The following is a 23,701-nucleotide window of genomic DNA, read 5'->3' as shown; positions in this document are numbered from 1 at the left end:
CAGTGTTGCAGCCTGAGCAATCTTTCATTCTCCCTGTTCGGTCTTCTCCACCAGTTTTGTGTGAACTGTTTTCTATATATGGAACATAAATGCCCCATTATAATTTCACTTCTTTGTGTGCATCTTTTGGGAGCACCCTGGTCTCTCAGAAGCAAGGTAGTTGTAGATTATTTCATAGGAAATTACTTGTGTATGTGGTTCAACTCTAGGCCTTTAAAATCTGGAGATAAAATTGGAAGTACACCTCATTAAGCCTACCACCCCCGTTATCCTGTTTGGAACTACAAATTTTTGGCTTTCAAGTATATTTAGTCTAGACATCACCCATCACAGGTAATTTATACTCTCATATAGTGTCACGCAAGTCTCTTCCCAGAGAAGAGAAAAAGCCCCAAAAGTCCCATTAAGGATATGATTAGATCATCATTGGTTTGCCTTTAGTTCTGTAAGAATAAGTTCTGTTGCAGTAAATTTTATTTTAGTTTTATCAGAAAAGTAATGGAAAAGTACATTTTTTAGTGAGTTGCTTGTTTCTTTGTTTGTGTTGTCCAGAATGGTCTTGAACTCCTGGGCTCAAGTGATCCTCCTGCTTCAGCCTCTGGAGAGGCTAGTATTACAAGCATACACCAACATACCCAGCTGGGTGGTAAATGGCTTTAATGTCACTCTATCATAATGTCATCCACAGAAATACACCAGAATGTAAAATCATTATGTCTTCTTTTGCATTTATGGTACTCCCTCATATTCATATTTTGGAAAATTGAGATCATCAGTTAATCACTTAATGGTTTAAAAAAAATATGCACGTATGTATGTATTACTATAATCATCCCTAGATACTTATAGGGAATTTGTTCCAGGACTCCCTATGAATACCAAAATCCATTTTGCTCAAGTTCCTCATATAAAATGGCTTAATATTTGCATATAACCTGTGTATATCCTTTCATATATTTTAAATCATCTGTAAGTTACTTGTAATATCTAATGCAAGGTAAGTACTAGGTAAATCGTTGTTATATTTGGTTAAGTAATAAGAGAAAGAAGAAAGTCCTGCCAGGCGTGGTGGCGCACGCCTGTAATCCCAGCACTCAGGAGGCTGAGGCAGAAAGATCGTTGAGAGTTCAAGGCCAGCCCGGGCTACAAAGTGAGCTCAAGGCCAGCCTGAACTGCATAGCAAGACCCTGTCTCAAAAAAAAAGAAAAAGAAAAAAGTCTGTACTTGTTCAGTACAAATGCAATTCTTCCCCCAAATATTTTGGATCTATAGTTGGTTGAGTCTGTGCATGTGGTAACTGGATATACAGAGAACTGACTATATTTCTATTACAGTATATTTATTTAAAACTCTTTCTTATTTGTGTATAAGGCTTCTTTATGTGTTAAAGTCCTTTCATTATATGGGTTGAATTTTTCTGGTTTATTTACCCTTTATATTTGCTTATATTACCGTGTTCTTAAATACAGATATTATTTTTATGAAGTAAAATCTGTTCTTTTCTTGCTTTTATGCAAGATGTATTTTCTTTTAAAATCTTGATCTTTAAGAACTATCCAGTGTTCCCAAGTTTTTATATCCTATATGGTTCCAGTATTACTGCATGACTTTTGTTGGTGATGGTTTTATTAATCATTTGGAACATGCAGACCACAGTGGTATGGCCTGCAGAACACAGAGAAAGGAATAGAGTTGATTTCTGCTCCCAAGGAACCTACCAAAGAGGGAGGACCAAAGCTTCACGCCTCGATATCATAATAGTTAGTGCCACGAGGAAAGCCCACAGCTTGTTCAGGGAGAGGAAGCTTATTTCCAGACAGAGGAATCCTGCAAGGCTTCATACAGGAGCTTACATTTGGGCTAGATCTACAAGAATTTTAGTCCAAAGAGGAAGAGAGGTATTTAAAGGTCAGAGAAAAGAAAGTATAGCTCGGGTCAGTTTGAGGTGTAGTAGTTAGTCCAGTAAAAACAACAGACATATCTCCAATACTTCCTCATCAGCAGTCACGTTAGAAGTGTTGTCCTGTCTAAACCTTACAGTAACCCCACAAGATTGGCACTGTTATTATTTCTATTTCCTCAGGTAGGCAAAGTCTCAGCTAGGGTAAGTAAACTGCCTAAGGGCAAAGGAGCTGGTAGGACTAAGATTTTAACCAGACCCGTCACTTCAAAACCTGAGCTCTTTGTTGTCGTTGTTGTTGCAGTAGTGGGTAGTGGACCCATGTTAGACACGAGCTCTGCCACTGAGCCTCATCCCTAGCCAGTTTTTACAGCAGGGTCTTTCTGGCCTTTAACTTGGAACTCTTCTGCCTCAGCCTCCCAAGGAACTGAGATGACAGATGTGCACCGCCGCCACCCAGCTCAATTCTGAGTTCTTAACTAGGTTACAAAGTAGAAAAAGTAGCTGAGCAGCAGATTTGAATGTAATCACGATGGTCTGGCAGGCTAGGTAAGACAGTATGGCTGTTCAGCATGAGAAAGTAACGTACCTTGTGACATGTCCTCCTTAGAGGGAAAAAGTGAGCATTGTACTGGGAATATGGTGGCTTGAGTGTTGTTCTCCATCATCACCTTGCTGAAGTTAGACTGCTCTTATTCCGCCGCCCCCGAAAAAAAATTTTCCTCCTCAGTAAATGAAACTCTGCTTATTGGGGGATCTGTAGAAAATGGATTCTTCTCCAGAGCATGCAGAATTTTATGCTTTTTGGCTAAAGATACGGTGTTCCCTGAATATTGCACTAGAGATAATCCCCTGCATTGTGTTGTTTGTGACGAGGCATGTGTTTCCGAGTAAGCATCCTCTCAGTGCCCGCATTTGCTCTCTGCTCATTGCGGGGGATGAGGAAGATACAGGAGCCAGCGCGACAGGTTCATCCTGAGGCTGAGCGGGTTTGTAAGTGTAGGGGAGAGAGCACTTACAAGAACTCATATTATGGAAGATACAAGGGGAACGAACCGGTTTGACAGTCCTTCAGAGGCTTCCAGTTTCAGACCCTTTTGCACGTCTGAGTGTTCTCACCCTCCCCTAGTGACATCGCGTCCTCCCTCGCTGAGAAATTCAAACTCTGCTACAGTCCCCTTCCTCTGATTGTCTCCTCATCTTCCCTTATTCTGTCCAGCCATCCCCTCACCTCCCTTCCCTTGCCACTCCCCACCCACCCTTCTCCCAGACTGCTACTGAGGACTCCCGTCCTTGGCTATTATCTTAATATCTGTGTCATAATTTTCCTCCTCTAAAAGCCATTTGAAAAGTGGCAGCTAAAAGAATAAAGTACTTTTAGCTTTATAAAGTTTTCTGGTGCCAGGCATGGTGGCGCACACCTATAATCCCAGCACTCGGGAGGCTGAGGCAGGAGGATTGTTGGGAGTTTGAGGCCAGCTTCGGCTACAAAGTGAGCTCAAGGCCAGCCTGAACTGCATAGTGAGACCCTGTCTCAAAAAAAGACAAAAAAAAAAAAAATTTTACGACCATCTCCTGTATCCATACTACATATTTCTATCATTTTGGCCCATAATTATTGCTATGATGCCTCCCTTCCCTACTCCTTGAACGGTAAAAGCAGTAATTACTTTTTATCTGACTTTTCCCTAGAACTTCTAGCCCATTGTTGTCTTTTTTATTACCAAAATTCTCAGAACTGCCTCTAATGCTTCCTGCCTGCTTTTCTCTTATATGTGGTTTCATCCCTGCCCCTCTTGTGAAATTACCGTCTCAACTAATGACTTCCTGATTGTCAAAACCAGTGACATCTTTCCATTCGTAAACCACTTACCCAAGCTCCTACGTTTGATACCCTCAACCTGCTGGGAAGCTGTTATAGGGACTTGGCCCTCATTTTAAGTGAAGTCAGGAACCATCGCTGGGTTTTGAGCTCAAGAATGACATGACTTGATGGATATATTAAAAGAACGGACTAGAAGAAACCATGGAAGGAGCAAGGAGACCAGTTAGATTAATTGCATCTGTCCGAGTGAAAGACGATGATGGCTCATACTCATGCGATAGGAGAAGTGATGAGAAGCATACAGATTCTCCATGTGTCCTGAAAGTGAAGCAGTGAGATATACTGACAGACTGCATGAAGATTATGAAAGACAGTAACTGTGATTATGAATGGCCAAAAATAATATGAGTACCAGGCACACTGTGGAAGGTGAAGTTGAATTTCCCTCTGTTGGAGAAGATAGGGGAAGAGAAAAGTTAAAGAACTAAACAGTGATGCTGGGTGGAATGGTATTTCTATGTGTAGTTTTTTAAAGAATCTCTACTGATTTCTGTGATGGTTGTGCAAGTTTACATTCCCACCAGAAATGCAGGAGGGTTCCTTTTCCTCACAGCCTTGCCAGCATTCCTTGTTTTTATGAGTTGGTCATGTAGCCATTCTTTGTGGAGTAAGATTGAATTTGCATTTACTTTGCATTTTTTAATGGCCGAAGTGCTAAACGTTCCATGTACTTATTGGCTATTTGGGCTGATTCCTTGGAGAAGTATCTATTTGGTTCAATTGCTTATTTTTTGATTGGGTCTTTTTGTGAGGGGGTCTAATTTTTTTTAAGTTATTTATATATTCTAGATATTAATCCTCTTTGTGAGGAATACCTGGCAAAATTTTTTTCTCTTTCTCTAGATTGTCCCTTCACTCAGTTGGTCGTTTCCTTTGCTGTGCGGAAACTTCTTAATTTGATATCCCATTTGTTTTTTCTGTATCATGTGCAATTGGAGTCCTGTTCAGAGAGTTGTTGCCTACTTATGTCCCAATACCTTGCTGTTTTTAATCACTGTAGCTTTGTGATATAACTTGAAATCTGGGATTGTGATGCTCTCTCCTTTGCCCTTTTACCCAGGATTACTTTTGTTATTCTGCGTCTCTTCTGGTTCCACGTCAATTTTACAATTTTTTTTTTTTTTAGTTCTCTGAAGAATGTTGTTGGTATTTTGGTTGGGATTGCATGAAGTGTGTATTCAGTTTTGGTAACGTGGCCATTTTGACAATATAGGTTCTGCCTATCCAGAAAGAGAAGATACCTTTCTGTTTTCTGGTATCTCTTCTTCTTCTTCTTTTTTTTTTTTTTTTAATAGATAGTAAAGTTTTTATTGCAGAGGTCTTTCACTTTCTTGTTAGGTTGATTCCTAACTGTATTGAAGGGGGTGAGCTTTCAGAAATGGGATTGCTTTCCTAATTTTCTCAGTGACTTCATTGTTGGTATACCAAAACACTGTTGATTTTTGTGTCTTTATTTTGTCTACTTTGTTGAATTTATTAGTTCCAGGGGTCCTTCAGTTGAATTTTTTGGGTTCTTCTGTGTTAATGATGATGTCGTCTTTGAATAAGGATAGTTTGACTCGAAGCCATGATACCTCCATTAGTAATGAGCTCTTTCTCTTTGAACAATTTTTGTACTTCACAAAGTGCACTTTACCTGTGTTATAGTATCTGGGGCTGTAAGTTTCCCTTCATACTTCTGGTTGGCTTTTTGAGGCGTAAATCACCCCTATTCATTTTTGTGTTCTCTGGACCCTACCACAGTGCTGTACATATTCCAAGCATTGAATAAAATCATCAACAAAATCTATAAATATTGGAACCATAAAAAGTACAAAAAGTTGAGGAACACTGAACTAATCTTTAAGGCTCAGGGATCCATCTTGCATGAAATCAAGAAAAAAAATAGGTTAAGGTTTTTTAAATGGCTTCTTTTGATGTGACTTTCAGTATGCTGCTTTATCCTACATATCCATAATAGACTTGAATGGTCAAAAAAATATTATGGCATCCTCATGTATCCTAGTGAAAGTAAATCTGTGAACCTTTCGATTATCCTTCTCCCTGTAAAATAAAAAGTGCATCTGAAAATTTGGCAACCAATTTGCTGTGCTAGTGACAATTAAATTTAGTAGGGCAGTAATCATAAGAATCAGGCTTACCTCTGTATGTTCAGCACCTAACAAAGAGTGATATAGTGATATTTGAAAGACTAAATGATAGAAATAGAGGTTGAAAGATGACTGTATGGAAGAACACAGGAAAAGGAACTACTCAAGAATTGAAACTTTTAAGAGAAAAAATTAATGTTTAACTTTACTTTAATCCAAATTTTTTTAATGTAGCCTAAAGTGGATGAGATTAATACAGTCACACAAGCAACAGTATTGATAGAACATGTAGAATGTCTGAAATATCTGGATTCTATATCATCTAGATCTAGGTACTTTCAGAATCCCTGTAGAGTGACAAGATTTCAGGACTTTTTCACGTTAAATCCCACTGATCTTCACAGAGTACCCAGTACTCAGGCCTGCTAGTGTTTAGGCTAGAAAAGCAAATACAGCCTGTGAAAGGAGTTCTCCCCATTTTCTCTTATCTAGAAATTATGTGAGTGATTTCATTATATTAGATAGTATAAGCCATGAATAAAATTGCTGCTATATTACAAGCAGACTGAGGCCCAGATACAGCCTATGCAGGGGTTACCTCCGCCCACACCAGGCCTCCTGTCTTTTTGCCTTACCATTTTGGTTGATCCAGAGAGCCAAGGCATGTATCCAATTTCCCTTTTTATGAATAAGGTGCCAGGAGGTAGTGCTTTGTGCAGCAGATGATGCTGATTTGTACGTGTCACAGTGAGACCTGGCACTCTCCCAAAGAATCTGCTGCATTAAGAATTTGATTCACTCCAGATAGTTAAGCTTGAAAATCACTGTGCTCTTGATTTAAGTTGAAAAATGCCAGGAAATTTAATGTCAAGACTGTCACTCAGCACTCATTTTGTTAAAGCGTTAGCCAGTATTTGTTGTTTCCATTTTGGCCATTAGGGAGAAATTTTTGTAAAGACTGCTTTTTAGAAGTGGTTAACAGCCTGTGAAACAAGAATGTGGCATGCAGTGCCATTCTCCTGGAGCGCATAAGTGTATAGCAGGGAACATTGGTATCGCTAATCTGCCAAGTATTAGTGCTAGGGTGTGTCCCTTGGTATTACCGAGGTACCTCTCTTTCTGACTCTTACAATCAATGCAGTGTGTATTTTTAGAGAGTAGACTACTATAATTTTAAAATTCAGGTCTCGTGTAGATATAATCACATAAATCTGGCAAACCTTTTACTTACAGAAGAGATAAACTTCTATACCAAAGCCAGGCAGCATATCTTTAATTTACTGAAAATTTGTGTCAAGATTTTAAGGCCCACATTAGAATTAACCCACATGATACACAAGGATTCCCTGAGAGACAAATGGATAAATGATTCCTAACTAGTCCCCCTTTCCTAAAGGTAGTTGATGTTGGGGTGGCCCCAGGAGATCCTGTCTTTCAGGTCCCTGTCTTGGGGCTTTAAAATAATGTCAGATGGGATGAGGATGGATAGCCAATCCTGGAGACCTTAAATGAGAGGGCACGTCCTAGTTTTTAACTCTTGCTCATCCCTCCTCAAGGATTTAGCATCCCCAGACTCCTCTTTTAGAACTGTCTTTAGAGGTTTTATGACCTTCTCTCCAGCCTAACCTTGGTGCCCAGCAGGGAAAGACATTTTCTAGCTAATAAGCAGATGTAGTGAGAGCAGAGTTCAGTTGACCGGGGGTCAAGGGGGTACAGTAATCCCATGATATTCGCAGATTCAGATTCGATATTCATAGTTTCATAGTGAACCACCAGAAGAGCCAGGACTTCTCATTTGCGCTTTTTCTGAGGCCATTTCCCTTAGTTCACTGAGTATGAGGAGCACCCCTCCCACGTGTAAACTTCACCACAGCGCTCTCCTGCAGTGGCGTGCCACCCACCTCCTGTAGTACTGAGAACGTGTTTCTTCGTGCGGGGTGTGCCTAGAAAGAAATCCAGCTGCAAACGCTGTAAAGTAAACGATGATTAGGTAAATAGACCTAAGAGATGATTTACAAATTTGCAAGATCTCATATTTTTCTGGACTTGCCTCACGAGAACTCCCAGTGTTTGGACAAAAAATTAAAGCACAATCATTGCGGACTTTTGATAATCAGTTAACTTAGGCTATGTCTCAGTTAATTATCCTGCATTAACTTCTAATGGAGCCATGATTAGACAGTATTAGATTGCCTTTTCATAGAGGTACAGCTTCATATAGGAAAGGCTAACTCTAAAAAATAAAGATGTTAAATGAACAGATTACTAAAAATGATTTTTTTAAATTTTTCTTATTAATAGTTAAAACCTAAACATCTTACTAGAGTTCTCAGGAAGTGACATATTTTCAACAGTGCTCTCACAAAAGAGAAAAATGATAAATGAAAATCCACCCCCTTGAGAATTAGATGGCGGGGCTATTAGGTTCTGAGGGTTTGATTGCCATGTACTGTCCCTATGCTGAATTTGAACACACAGCCCACATCAGGTTTCTGCCAGACCTAGCAGAGGACTCTAGGAGATTCAGGGACCTGAGACTATACTTCACATGTGTGGTAGCTCAGTCTAGAGGCAGCGAAGTGTTGACTGCCTGAATTCAATTCATGCTGGGAACTGGCCATACCTCAGTTTTTTTGTCCGTTAAATAGGAATAATAACATACACATCTCATATGAGTACAGGAGTTGGTGTATGTAGGAAACTCAGCTCCTGGGACAGCACAGCTGCTATCATTATTGCGGCCGTTTTGGTTGCGATTGGGAAGGAGCTAGCAGGCTGAGCCTTAGAAGGAAAGTCACGTCTTCTCCAAGGAAAGACGTGTGCGCTCGCCTTGGGATCTAGATGGGACTTGGGATATTTCGTGTTGGTAACTGATGCTCATGCTGGCTCTGCAGACTGGAGGACGTGCTGGCTTCTCTCCTGCAGCCCTAGAGCAGACTCTTGGTATCCAGCGGAGGAGCCATGAGGGGGGTCGCCAGCCGTTCAGTCTCTTCCATCTCCGGCATATTTATTTGCCCGCCTTTCTCCTTGACTTCTCTTTCTCACGTTTAGACTGTCCTGCCTGGAGCCAGAAACTCAGGAGGGTATTGATTCAGTCTCCCATTATCTGCTCCTTCCCTTTCTGTCCCCAGGCCAGCTATGGATTTTAACCTTCGCCTGTCTTCTCATTCTCTCCGGAGCTGCCGTAAGCAAGTCACCTTGACCTCAGTTGCCCCCTTTTAAAATGGAGTAGCAGTGTCTGCCCATTCAGAGGACAGCCAGGGACATAACGAAATGGCAGAGTCAAGCATTTTCATACTGTTGGAAGGGAGTATTTTTTGACAAGTTGGCATTTGTCATAAGAAGGCTGTTTCCCAAGGAAAAACGGCCTTTACCCCTACTACAGCTCCTTCTTTATCCCTAGCAGTGCCAGAACTGTTTGATTTCAACCCTTCTCTCACCAGCCTGTGTGTTTTTGAATATTTTATTTGCCCTTCTCTTTCAAATCGTCATAGGCACTAATCCACGTTATGGCTTTACAGGCAGTAAATTGAATTATATTAATTCTAAACACAGTGTTTTTGAGCTGTAGAGAGTCTGCAGCCTTTGAAACCACTAACTTAATTTTGCCCAACTCTTACTCAGTAACTCAAGAGCCAAGGTTTTTTTTTTCTTTTTTCTTGCAAATTTGGTTTAAAAAATAATAATAATAAATTGCTCCCAGGCAGTGGTTCTGGATGCCAAATTTTCTCTGAGATCTGAATCTTCTGTCTGCATTGAAAATCTTCCAAAATAAGGAGGTAGAGGTGCTAATGAAGATGTGCTGTGTTATAACTTTTATGTTAGCCACAGCCCTGTGGTCTCAGCTGTGTGACTTGGGGCTGTCCACTTAACTTCTCTGAAGTCTGGTTCCTTTTTCTTCAAATCTATATGTACAGTAAATTTCTGAAAGAATTAAATGAAATCATCTTTAGTGAGCACTTTCAAAGCGTCTGCTAATGTGAACATAAAATCCTACCTCCCTGTGAAAGCTCTTTATTCCTATCTTACCGTCATTACTTAAATTTAGACTGTAGTTTGTACAAGGCAAAGATGCCCTTACCGTCTCTGATAGAGACCCTAAGAAATAAAGATTTATTGAGCTTTGATTTTAGCAATTCCTTATCATTTGAGTAGGGGAATGCATATTTAAAAGCATCCAGACTCACTGGAAAGGTGGTGATCCAGCTGGGTAAAACTGGATTGTTGACCCGCCCCCTTTTGTGTGTGTAGGAGGTTGTGAAGGGTTGTTTTAAAAATGTCAGAAAACAGGTTTTTAAAACGTCACTTGTAAATTTATATCTAAGGAAATCCCTGGAATAAGAGTTTTGACACCTTTAGAGCAAAAACAGTATTTCAACGCAATACCTTCATTTTTGTGTATCCATACTCATTTGCTTTTAAAATTGTGATAATTTCACAGTATGTGATACACTGTGAGTTCAGAACTAATCATTGCTACTTATGACACTGACCGTATCACTGATCTTATATACTCTGATGTAACATTATGAGCACTGGCTTCAGCTGTTTCTAAAAGGAAAATCATCCTCAATCTGAAAGTAATAGATTTCTATGGAAGGACATTTTAACTGGCACTTTTTGTTTTCTAAACAAAGTGGACTCCCTCTACTAAATTGCTCAGGAGTATAAAGGTTAAGTGTGCTTACAAAGGACGTGTTTGCCTACATGGAGCTAATGCAACAGGCAACAAGTGTCCAGTTTCTGTGCGTATATAATAGGCCCTTGGAAAACATTTAGTAAGCGCTTCAGAAGTTAAAAGCAGGTACCAGTCTAATGCTTATAAAGCAAGTCTATTGGAAGAAAAGCCCACATTCTTTGATCTACCACTCCATCTTCCTGTTAGTTCTTCTTGGTTATTTTCTGCTATTAATCAGCATAAGAGCTGCTCCAAAGACAGTCCACATGATACCAAGTAATGACAGTAAAGTGTCCCACCTTAGACTAGTGCCGCAAGCTGCTCGGCAAGCAGGGTCCTGACGGGGCGACAGGAGATTAAGAAGAAACTACAGACACATACTAAAAGGAAAACTGGGACCAGGTGGGACCTGACCTGTCTGATAGAGAGGCGGTGACAACCCAGCATGGTCTGCCTCTTTATTTATACACGGTAAAAAGGGGGCAAGCGTGCAACAGGGCCGAAAGTGCAAGGTCCCAGTGTCTTGCTGAGAACACAAAGCAAAACATTTTCAGAGCTATCTGTGCTATAGTTAACTGGGAAGAACACCAAGGCCAGATACCTGCTAGACTGGCCTTGCTGTAGTCCCAACAACTGGTTTATATGGCTCGCCTGCGGAGCTCTGTGTTCTCAGGCTGGCCTTGCTCTAACCCGCAAGCAGTTCGCTGACCTATAGCTCAGCCGTGTCTCAGCTGCTCCCCACAGACTAGATAGCGCACACCACTTAAAACGATTCTCATATCATCCTGGAAGAGCTTTTAGAACAAGCGCATCACCCTCTTGGAAAGAGTTACATCTTGAAAAGCTTTACCTATAAAATACTAGTTTTTAAAAGCCAGTTCACTGTAAGTTCTTATGAAGACTTATTTGCTCCTTTTGTAGTGGATTAAATGCTAAGAAAAGCCATTTAGATATTACATTCATTAGCTATCTACCAGCTTCTTGGGGCCTCGCTATAAATGCACTGTTTGAATTTACAATTACTTGTGGGTTTTGCACCAGCACAGGTATTGAAGAATTTGGGCCCAGTTTAGTGCCTTAGCTTAGCAAGGAGGTTAGAGATTTGAAAAGTTTCTTTGATGGCGTTTAAAGCGTAGATCGCTGTTGCTTTGATTTGGTGGTGGAATGACAGCTGCGGTAAAGCTGGCCGTTTCACTTCAAGCAGAAGAATGATCTGCTGCTGTATAGCAGTGCCGTTCCGTTCCCCTATGGAGGGTCTCAGGAGAAGCAGGTTCTTCTGCTTTGCTGCATTTGTTCTATAGTCAGTCTTTCATGTTAAGAGCGGTAGATTTGAAAATGCATACAATATCCGTGTTTTTTAGAGTAAAACACTATTGTAGAATCTTTTGTGTCCCACTGCTTTTCCTATGAATCAGTTTAAAAGGCCAGATTTCCTCTTACAGTATAATTTCTCTTTTTACATCACCAAATCTCTCTCTCTATTTCAAATTTTGACCTGAGCTGTCTGTTCCTGTTCATTTTCAGAATGTCTGTGCTCCTGCATTTAATTTATTTGTTTTTTGCTTATTGATGACATGACTCTAAACCAAAGTCAAAACAATGGATAAAAATGAACAAGTCTGAAAGCCCCTACAAAGTGCCAAGAGTGGGGAGGCAAGTACTTTGCTCTGATAGCACAGTTTTTGGTGGAGTTATAAATCATGTGTGTTTTGCCCACAAAGCACACGCTAATATTAAGTTGTTTTTAAAGTGATTGTGTTGCATCTCTAGGCTCTTCTGTGCTCTGTAGGGTATCGTGTTGCTTTAATGTAATGAACCGAGCCCTCGGCCCCTAAATCTCCATGCTGGAAGTGATTACATAAAACTGAATGGCTGTGCCTCAAGTCTTACAAATCTTGAGAATTTTTCCTTCTTTGGGAGAAAAGAATCCTACAAAGACTTTTCTTATTTTTTGAAGGGAAAAGCTCTGCATTTGTAACAAGTTTCTGTTGAAAATATTAGCGATTTTAGGCTATATAGCTGTCTGTTTGAAAAATAAGCATTATCTCTGCTGTGAAGTCTGTGTTTTAACTTTGTACAGATGTGTGCTAAAGGAACATGATGTGCTTATTTGTTGCATTTATGCTACTTTCTTACTTTATGTAAGATGGATGAAATTACATATTAAATAAAAACAGCAGCTCCAACAGCAGTCCTTAGCAAACTGAAAAAGCCTGCCAGAGACAGTGGAGTGGGACTATGATTTTAGTAACTCACTGACTTTAGAGAGAATTGTCTACTTAAAAGCTTGTGTATAGTAAGTTCTTTGTGGGATTTATTGTTAACAGTCTAATGTTTAAAAGTAATCTGCCATTAAATTGTATTGGTAAAATATTACCAAAAGTATTGTGTTTTCTATCTTCACTAAATATGAGACATTAATTTTTACATGCTGTCTGTTGCAAAGATACGTTGTGTGTGGCATGAAACACCAGCTAGGGAATTGCTGCATGGCCCTGGGGAAGTAATTTAAACTCCCTGAAGCTCAGTTTTCCTTTTCTATATAGTATCATAACTACCTTTTAGGCTTGCCATCATGATTAAGTGAGAAAATCTCACTAGCACGATTTCCAGTATATTATTTATTAGTACGTGTTGACTTACTATCTATGTTCCAGGCTTCTGAAAGTAATGATTTTATTTGGTACTTTTGAGTTAGGAAGTACTTCATACTGAGTATTACTGCTTTTCAATTCTAAAGTAAAAAGTTGGAGTATGTAGAATAAAGATTTCTTAGGATATTTAAGGATCATATATTTAACGAGCAACTACGAGGCATAAAGCCTTGTTCCTATTCTACACAGCTGAGTATATTTGAAATCCATTAAAGAGCAGTCAGTCCTTGTGCCTTGTGTGACCTTGTTAAAGGTTTGTGTTATAGTATTTGGACAATATCTCATGCGTGTGTCTTGAACCCCGAGTCACTACTCTGAAGATAACAATATGCAATGTATTAATTATTGTTACTCTCCTGTTAATCTGGTTTTGAAATTCTGTTTTTTTCTTTTTAAAATTAAAAAAAAATACTAAAGTTTTCAAAATAAAAAAGCATTTAACTTAGGGTTGATCAGTATGAAGCATTAAGCTAGGAGCATAACTTGTTACTTTTTTTTTTTACTGATTTTAGTTACGAGTAGGAATGAAAATGTTTTATGAAATAAACACTGAGGTTAAACAGACCATTTTTTCTCTTACCTCTGCAATCACTAGCTCCAGAATTCTATGCGTGAAAGTGACTTCTGTAGCAGTTAGTTCCTCTCTTACTCACATACACACACACACACACACACACACACACACACACACAGTCTTAAGACTCCTGGTGGCCCCGAATGGGTGGTTTTGTTACTGAGGGTGACACTTAATGCTTTAGGAAGTTTCTGCCATTTAGTTACTTCTGTTAATTGTGAAATGCTATTCAAGGTTATGTATTTACAGCCCGTGGGTACACTTTTTGTCATTTTAACAGATGGTTATAAGTCAGAATCTTGAGGACTTGAAAGGTGTTCTGCTGAAATAGCCAGTTGCAGATTAATAAAGCCAAGACCGTGCATCCATGCTCGGCAGGGCATGGCTATTTAGAAAGCTGTATAAGGAAGCTGGCTGTGGGCAGAGGTTGTCATGCGTCATCTTCCCCTTCAGTCACAGTTCCAACAGCTGTGCCCTGTCACAGGGCCCTCCGTGCTGCTGCCCGTCAGTGCTGACAGAAACCAGCGGGCTCTCAGCCTGCTCTGGAAGCCGTGAGCACACAGTGTGTGTTTCCCTGGCCTCCAGTTTAGTTGGAGGTTCATTTCCAAAGAAGGGTACTAAGCCTCACTCCTGTCTTTTATTAGACCGTTTACTGCAATATAGTCTTAAGAGAAATAGCTGGATGCTGGAAAGTTTTTTTTTTTCCTTACAAAAAAATAAGAAGTAGATTTTTTTTTTTTTCCTTAAAAAGCTAAGAAATGTAGGCAGGTTACTACCCATTTGAATCCCAGAGATACCTTCGCCAAGTGAGAAGCAAGAGAGAGCTTTCTCCACTAGATACCAGAGTATCACTGAAGAGGCCTTTTCTGGTTGAATATAACAAACCAAAGAGAGACTTGGAATCACATGTGTTCCTTTTGCGATGATCCAGCAACCTGCCAAATGGGATATATCCCAATTCTCGTTATAGACAAACTTCTGACAGCTTCCTTTTCCCCTTCTTGTATTCAAGAGACATCCTTAGAGGAAAGGATTTGAGGGCATTAGTATCACTATCTGTCTGATTACTGTGTTGACATTTTTAAAGTGCCATTAATCATAGGAAATGGAACTTAATGATGTAGAAAAATACCCAGCCAAGGAATGTCAAGAAAGTAAGGTACAGCCCAGTCTTCACATGAAATCGAAGGGAAATGCATCTTAACCCTTTCCTTGTTTCTTTCTTACTCAACTCATTTCTAAAGCCAGGACTTCATAACTGAGAGGCAGCTGTGAAAGCAAGAGGGCATAGCAAAGGGGAAAAAAAAGGATTCGTGTGTGTTTGCGGTACGTAATGATTCATGTATCATGGGGAGCTGGAACGTGCACATGACACATCTGACTTCTTTTATCTTTTATGTCCTATTCCTCCCCACCCTCCCTACTCCTTCCACCTCTTGGTCCCCTTCCCATTTGCAAAAGCTCTATATTCATCATTGCCCAGGGAAACTTTTGAGGTCAGCTGTCTTTATTTTGCAAATATTACAGTTATGTAATCTTTAAAGTGTATAAAGATAATGTTCAACTTGAAGTAATGTAATGGAGGTCTTGCTTACATTTTGGAAGAAAGTTACTTTTTCTTTCAGATGTCCCCTCCCGTTTTCCCCCCTTTGTTTTTTGTTTTTGGTGCTGGGGATTGAACCCTGAGTATTCCGTGTACTTGATAGAATTTGGGTTTTGTGAGGCTTGTTGGAATGTGACATTCACTAGGCTGCGAGCATGCCGCACAAGCACCACTCCCATCACGATGCGCAGCGATAATGATACAACACACGGAGAGAGTAAATCATTTCTCAGAAGTTGCCAGCGAGTGATGTGTACTTTGTCGGATTTTGCTGTCATCAGTTAATTTCTTGCCTGTTAGCTGATTTAAATTTAAATATTTTCCTAACGTTTGAGGAAACCTGAGGTGATTACCACCTTACTGGAGGAGTGGGGATGATGAGCATTACACTGCAAAATGCCCCCGATGCTGACTGTGAGGCAGGTGCTTCGTGTGTAAAATAGTACGCGAATCCGCATTGACTCCCTTCTCCTCCCACTGCCTTGTTCCTCCAAGATAGTTTGCACACTACAGCCTGGGACACATTGTAGATTCTCAATAAAGACGATTGACTGACTATAATGATGTATGGGTCTGAGATAATTGGTTTATAGTCTGAGATGAATGAATTTTAGGATGATCTGTGTGAGGAGATTGGAGAAATCACATTATTAATAAATATTGGGCTTTTTGTTCCATTGCAGATTTTTATCATTCATTGGAGGTACACTGTGTGAGATTGGAAAACCTAAAATGCAACAAAAAATAAATTCATCTCTTGAGAAGGAAGGAATAGAGAAGGCTGCAGAAAGATTAGAGACAACAGTACACACTTTACAGGTCATCATAGATGGTCTCAGCCAGCCGGAAAGCTTTGACTTTCGAACAGGTAAGTTGAACTGGAGTTATGTGTAGTATGTGACATTTGCAGAGCTAATATTGTCTGTTTTGATTCTCTCAACAACTTCATGCCATAAACGAGACAGACTTTCTCTTTTTATTCATCGGATAATTGAAGCTTAGTAACCTTCAGAGTCATTATAATTAGTGTTTAGAGCCAGAGCTAGAAGCCAGGTCTCCGAACTCCTTCACTATTTATTTGTTATTATACTACAGTAAAATACATCGTATATATATATATGTATACTGCTTGTGCATGAAGGCAGACACATTTCTGTGATTCTTTTGTAAGCTGTTTTTATGCTCTAGGAACCAGAGGTCCAGTAAAGCCTTCCATTCGCATGTTAAAAAGTGAATCTTTTTCCTAAGTTACAGCTACCCAAGCTTCTGGATTCTATGTCAATGAGCACATTGAACAAATAAGATGATATCTTTCTGTTGATTTTCCTTCTAATTAAAAGTGCTCTCGGCTTTCAGCACAGGTAGAGGGTGAGAGTAGTATAATAGCTGTAGTTGTTGAGAGCAGTGACCCAGAGAAAAAGAATTAAGGTATCAAATGACCTACTTCCTAAGGAAGTTTGAATAGGAACCCCTGAGATTTAAATGAATCTGTACACTTGTCTCATAACCAGTTTTAATGATTGTGTAGTTAGAGCCTATCTCCTTTCATTCTGAGCTAGGCTGTGTTGAAGTGCTTAGACTCGCTTCCTTGAAAAAATTGAAGGGAATTTAACCACCCAGCAAGTTCATTGTACTGTTTCCTCAATTAGTCTATAGATTTTGTATTAAAAAAGTGGGAGAAAATAATTGCAGTAAGACCGATGGCAAAAATGTGGCAGTGGAAGCATTCAGGAGGTCCTTCACACAACATAGCTTTTTCAACAGACAAATCCATCTCCTTTTGGAAGTCTTTTGTGTGAATTCCAGGGCTGTATCTACAAGGAATACTAAAGATATCGGTGGTTCCAAATAGGGTGAGATTTTGGGTGATAATGCCCATGCAACTGCATTAGAAGACTGACAAATAGATGTTAGATGTACTGAATATTTTTGTCTTTGTTTTTCTGTTATGGTGTTGATTATTTCATTATCCTAGTTAAACTGTAGACTCAGCTCCACATGCAAATTATATAGTCACGTTCACCAACCTCACTAAGAAGAGGGCCTTACCTGAGATGCCCTTTGTTGAGTAGCAACACAGATGCACCAGGCTGTGGACTAGCTTTCCAGTTACCGCACTGTTCATCAGTGTGACAGGGGAAATTTCAAATCGGTCTCTTTAAGCAAACTTTTGAACTGACCTTTGACCTAGTGTAAGTCACAATTTTCAAGATATCTGAGAACCATCATTGTACTATTAAACATATCCCCAAGGGGGAAGGCAGGGAGTTGTGCTTTCGAGAGTGTAGATGGCATTTTGGTATTTCTACGTAAGAGTATTTATGTTACCTCTCTCCTTCATTTTAAGAAAGTATTTCCTTTCTTAATGCCTCATTCTTTCCTCATATCCTGTCTTCTGTTTTCTCAATGACATAATCAATTCCATTTTTATTAACACTTGGGTTGCATGTGAGTTTCCAGAATTGAGCAAAAGCGGTTCATCAGTTCATCAGAAGCAGTCTGGTGACAGTAGACAGAATGTGCTGCCGTGCTTATCAAAGTGTTAAAGTTTGCATGGTGCATGGAGGATTTTCTGATTTCTCAGTGGCCTAAACTGTCTTCAGGAACATGTTAAGTAGTTTCTGACTCTGATTTTCCGTGCAAAATTAAACTAAGCAGCTGATCAGAACCCCTTGGGGAATCCGCAGCAGCTGGACCTCTGCAAGAAAAGGAGGGGAGAAAAGTTTCCAAGCATAAAAACAATGCCTTATAGGGCCTCGGAGACCATCCTACCTCTGGCCCTGATCAACGACTTAGTTTCACTTTGCTCTGACGTCCTTGCCCAATGTAATATTACGTTACAGTAGGTTTCTTGCTTTTGGAATTCACTGCTCCAGCAGCAGGTAAAGTTCTACAGAATCAAGTTCAATTTTAGAATATTCTTTTTTTATGAGGAAAATGAGAGTTAGGGTTTAAAGAAGCTTTTGTGTTGTTTTACAGGAAAAAGTTAAGTGTTTTCAAAGATCCTAGCTTTGGCTTTAGTATACGTAGTTACACTGGGGGAGGGGAGGAAAGAGGTGACCAGTTGTTAATACAAATGTAAAGGATAGCTCTAACAAGTAATCAGGATAAAGCCAGCAGCTGTGGAGGAAAAGGAAATGGACTGGGTGGAGGGTAAAATGAGGTCTTAGTAAAAAGAGATCCAAGCGTAGAATGTGTTCTTTGTTATTAGAGTCAACACTCAGTAATCCTAGGAAAGGGGCCCAAGAAGACCGTGGATAAATGAAGGCCGCAGATAATTCACAAGCTCCATTTAAACTGTTAGCTCTCACTGTCTACCTCAAAAAGGTTGTTGTTTTGTTTTTAACTGGAGTCAGAAGGATTCCTTGGCATACTTTATGCCCACCTTCTAGGGGACTGTGTCAGTGAGCTGAGAATTGTTTAGGGGGACGAGCAAGGGAAGGGACTGTAAGGAACTTAACAGAAGTTCAAGGGTCTTCATCTTTTTGTCTCTGGGACCCAGCTGAGTGCCGGACCAGGAGGCAATGGTAGATAGGAGTTTGAAAATGTTTGAAGAGTTGAAGAAAAGAAAGAAGATTGGATTCTCGCTGCTTTGGGATTCTGAGCCATAGAGAATCAAGAATCCATGCATTTTCTTTGGATAAATATATTTCAAATGGACTGGAATTGATTCCTGAGTTCCAGTTTCGTGGGAACACAATCCACATTTGACCAAAAGTCAGTGTACTTTCTTCTACTTTGAAACAATTTAAGAATCTAGGTTGAAATAAAACTGAAAAGAAAACTCCCATCCTGTCTCCAAGATCTTATTTTCTCGGTGTCTGTGATTTAGCCTTGTATGTTCACTGAGCAAAGATACGTTCTCATCATCCGGTACTCTGTACCCTCATGGATCGTGCTTGCGTTCACATGTTACTGACATACGGGCTGGGGAGAAGAAAGTGTTTGGTTTTCTTGAATTATTCGCACTGTGTGACTGCTGTTTCTTATAGGGTTCATTTTCTCTGAAGGCAGGCCTGTGCCTCCAGCTCCTTTTACATCCCCTCTCAAAGCATCATACTGGTCTGCACGCAATAAATGCTAATCCACTAAATTGTATTGTGTCTGCAAAGTACAGTGCCTTATTTTACACTGACTTCCTCTTTCCTTTCAGATTTTGATAAACCTGACTTCAAGAGAAGCATTGTATGCCTGGAAGATCTACAGGTTGGCACGATTCTGACAGGCAAAGTTGAGAATGCCACTCTGTTTGGGATTTTTGTGGATATAGGAGTGGGACGGTCAGGGCTGATTCCCATACGAAATGTAACGGAAGCAAAACTTTCTAAAACAAAGAAGAGAAGGAGCCTTGGACTGGGCCCTGGAGAACGAGTGGAAGTCCGGGTCCTCAACATTGACGTCCCCCGATCTAGGATTACTCTGGACCTTATTCGGGTGTTGTGAATGTCCCGCTGAAGGCCAAACACTGATTTTATCTCCTTATTTCTACAAATTGATAAGGATGAGTAAGATATTCCTGAATTCTAGGTAGCATATGCGAAAGAAATCACTTCATAACAAAAGTATTTTCTGAACATTTTTCTTATTTTTTTCTTATGAATAAATAGAAATCCAAATGTTTGGTTTCTTTTCCCTTTAAAGAAAGTAGTTAGTAGACATTCTTATGTGGCATTTTGTATTCAGTTTTCTGATCAAAACTTTATTTTTTGTAATTCATCATGGATTGCATTTTTTATAACAGATTGCCTCAGATCTGCTTGCCAGCATCTACCTTATTGGATTTATATGGGATTATCTTCTTGATTTGAATTATACCACATTTGTTTTTGACACTGTAGGGATAGCAATACTGCCATTTTATAGATTTTTTTGTTGTTCTTTTTGTTATCAGGCCTTTTGAACAGGATACACGATTTTTGCAATCATTTTTATTTTCCCTTGCCAAGCAAACAAAAGATATACTAGTGGAACACAGTCAGATGTGTTTCTAGCTGTCACGTGAATGGTTCAGAACATTACTCTGAAGTGTGTGTGTATTGATCCCTGCAATAAAGTTTTGTGCTAGTGCCTTGTTTTGTTATGTTGCTTCAGTGAATGACCCAGAAGTCGATCTTGACTGCAGAAGAGGGAATCCTCTAGAAATCTGAAAAGTGACTCTTTGACTTAGCTTGTCACAGAAGAATATATTCTTTCTTAACCAACAGGATTAACTTCAAATGGGGGTAAGAATGACTGCCCTAAAGATGGAATATAGATCTTTTTTTGTCTGAGAAAGGTAAAAAAAATCAAATAGATAAAGGAAGTGACTCTTACTGTTTATTTAGAGGAGATGGTATTAGTGTGACCATATAGTGTCAAAGGGATGTGAAGCTCATACTGAACTGGTAGCTTGTCTCTGACTTCTGCTGCTGTGGTTGATTTGCCCAATGAAGTCATTTGCATAATTGAGTACTGCTTTTCTAGAAAATGGTTGCTGCAGTGTGACCATTCTTATTTATTTGTCTGGGACAGTACTAGTAAAAACCCTTCATGGTTCATAATTTGTAGGTCAGTGACGAGTGATTTGCCCCAGTGGTACATAATTTCAACAAATGTTTTGGGGAAGGAGCCCTTCTTCCTGGGCACTTCAGACCCAGGAACCAGAGCAGGTCTGGCTGGTGAAGTTTTGTTGACTTGGTAACCAAGCATTCATAGCCAAAAGGAGGACTTGGTGTTGCACCAGGTTGCGTAGGTTGTTCTATGCATCCCACATGGTGGAGGCTCTAAAAGGCCAAAGCTGAGGAATGAGGTTCCACATCTCACTGTGTAGTATGGAGAGCAGTATGTTCTTCTGCCTCTAGTCCCTACTCTGCCAGTAATCCACAGTATGGCTTTGGGCTGGTGGTCTCTTTGCATCTTTGAGTCTCCTGTCCCAAACTTAAGATGGGATTGATGAAAATAAACTGTTTGTCCCCTGAAATATCCATTGGTAAATTTTTATGTACCAGGCATTGTGCTAAAACTGATCATACAGTTGTGATAGAAAAATATACATTATCCCTGTCCTTATGGAACTTAAGTCTTTTAAGAGGGGAGAAAAGAATCATTTATCAGAGACATATAAAATATAAAATTACAGCCATCATAAGTGATATAACAGTGACAGGTATTGATTGACTTAGAAAAGCCAGAAAATGTTTCAGTGAAGTTTGACTGACATATGAAAGCTGACCAGAAACTAAGTAGAACAAATGATCTGTTGACCTTAATAAGAGCTGTTTTTCAGTAAATGGTGGGGATAAGCCTTTCTGAAGCAGATTTAAGAGAGAGTAGAGGAGTTAGGTTAGACACAGTGAATACAAACAATTCTTTCAGAGAATTTGGCTATAAAAGAAGAAGAGAAATAACAAATGGCTGAAATGGACTAAAAGGGTTTTTATATTTTTAAGACAAAAGAAGTAATGTATAGAAATGGAAATGATCCAGTAAACCCAAAAATTTGGTATAGATCACAGGGAAGACATACTAGAATGATACCTTTGTTTGCTTGTTTTTTTCTTTTGGAGGCAGGTTCTTGCTCTGCAGTTCAGGTTGGCCTTAAGCTCACTCTGTAGCCCAGGCTGGTCTCAGAACTTGCAAGGATCCTCCTGCCTCAGCCTCCCAAGTGCTGGGATAATAGGCATGTGCCGCCACACCTAATTCTAGAATGATATCTTTGACTGGATGAGATCAGATGGAATCTGGCACACCAGGGGTTGGCTTAAAACAGGAACACAAAGAGTTCATATTAACAGGAGAAAAGATTGAAAGCATGGGCACAGAAGTGATAGGCAAATGTGGGAACGTGTTGAAGGACTCTTAGATTCCTTCCATTTTTCTCGTTGAAATATGAAGGAATGTCATCATTGGAGACTGGGAATAGGCAAGAGATGGAGCTGGAGAATTGAGAAGAAAGGAAAAGGCAAGAAAAGAATGAAGAGAGCAGAAAGTCTAGGAAAACTGAGTATGACTTCTAGGCAGTGTTTAATTTTCCATTTGAGGCCAGTGATCATGACTTGCATGTAGGACGAGCCAGCTCAGATATATATTTTCCTCCAGCCATGTCGGCTGTGTAGGTAGGCGCAGGCTCAGGGGGTGAAGGGCTAATCAAATCAGACTTGGGAGCTCACTAAATGTGTACAACAGAGAGGAAGTTGAAGGCATGCAGACAGAGAAATTATTGACTAAAATTTAAGTGTAGTAAGAAGAAAAGTGGGTTCAGACCCACATGTGTAAGCATCGTATTGTCTCCCTAGTGTAAGAACCTGAAAGAGTAAGTAAAACCCAAAATGTACAATAGATACTGTGAAAGAGAAAGAAATTGCTCAAGGGAAAGGAACAACTGGGATGAGTGAAAGGGAAAAGAAAGAAAAAAGAAAGGGAAAAAATACGTATATGCAAGGATAGCTGGGATAACTGCACTGCTGATGTCTATTAGTTTATTGAAAGGAACAGTTCATGCTTAATTTTTGGTTTTGGGCCAAAGTTGCGATATCTGGTATCCAATTATATCTATTACCCAATTATATCTGGTAATCTGAACACCTAATTTGAAGACAACAGTATGCATTGTAACAACCATTGTTGAATTCCTACCATCTTGTTAGTGAAGCTCTGTATTGTTTCTAATGTTTTGTTTTATTATTTTTTATTCTAATTGATCAATCTTGCATTCTTACATCTGGTAATCTGAGCAACTTCATTGACGATAACAATATGTACTCTAATAATCATTGTTAATTTCCTATCATCTTGTTTTGAAATTCTGTATAGTTTTATTGTTTTTGTGTTTTGTTTTTGTCTTTGTTGTTATTTTGTGATTGTTTTTTCTCTTTAAAATAAAAGAAAGAAGAAACTGGGAATGTAAGGGGAAAGTAAGAGGCAGTAGAAAATTGTAGTATCAAGGAATTGCAGGTCCTAGTGGAGTTGGAGGGATATTGGAGTGAGAATGAGGGAGAAAACAGTGGGGAGACAAGGATGATGTCTAATGTGAGATGCATGGCCCGATTCTAGCGGGCTTACAGTTTCTGGTAATGACAGCATAGGGAATGATGATGGGGTATGTAGCAGTAGTAGAGGGTGAGGATAAGATCATTAGAGAAGAGAAAGCCAAGAACAGACAATTCAGAGAGCGTTATCTACGTGAATAATGATTTTGGGTGACTTGGTAGCTTCGATCAGAATTTAGTGGTGGAAATGATGAGAAATAGAGGGGTTCTGGATATAGTTGGAAGATGGAGGTAAAGCAAAACAGGATTTCCTGGCATAAGATATAAGACAGGAAGCAGGAGGATCACCA

General features: G+C 39.6%; 1 protein-coding gene across 7 annotated transcripts in view; it reads left to right on the top strand.

Annotated features, from left to right (window-relative positions):
• Window positions 1-20,452, top strand: part of Srbd1 (S1 RNA binding domain 1) — a 267,356-nt gene extending 246,904 nt beyond the window's left edge. For all 7 annotated transcript variants that reach the window (XM_013517552.1, XM_013517551.1, XM_013517549.1 and 4 more), the window contains 2 exons: window positions 16,068-16,252; window positions 19,538-20,452. In XM_013517552.1, coding sequence (XP_013373006.1) covers window positions 16,068-16,252; window positions 19,538-19,827 — 475 coding nt within the window. In that variant the 3' untranslated portion in view covers window positions 19,828-20,452. The remainder of the gene's footprint in view (window positions 1-16,067; window positions 16,253-19,537) is intronic.
• The last annotated feature ends 3,249 nt before the right edge of the window (window positions 20,453-23,701 follow it).

The sequence above is a fragment of the Chinchilla lanigera genome, unplaced genomic scaffold (genome assembly GCF_000276665.1).
Source record: "Chinchilla lanigera isolate Chin_1 unplaced genomic scaffold, ChiLan1.0 scaffold00040, whole genome shotgun sequence".
NCBI classification, from domain to species: domain Eukaryota; kingdom Metazoa; phylum Chordata; class Mammalia; order Rodentia; family Chinchillidae; genus Chinchilla; species Chinchilla lanigera.
This window is presented reverse-complemented; position numbering and strand designations above follow the sequence as displayed.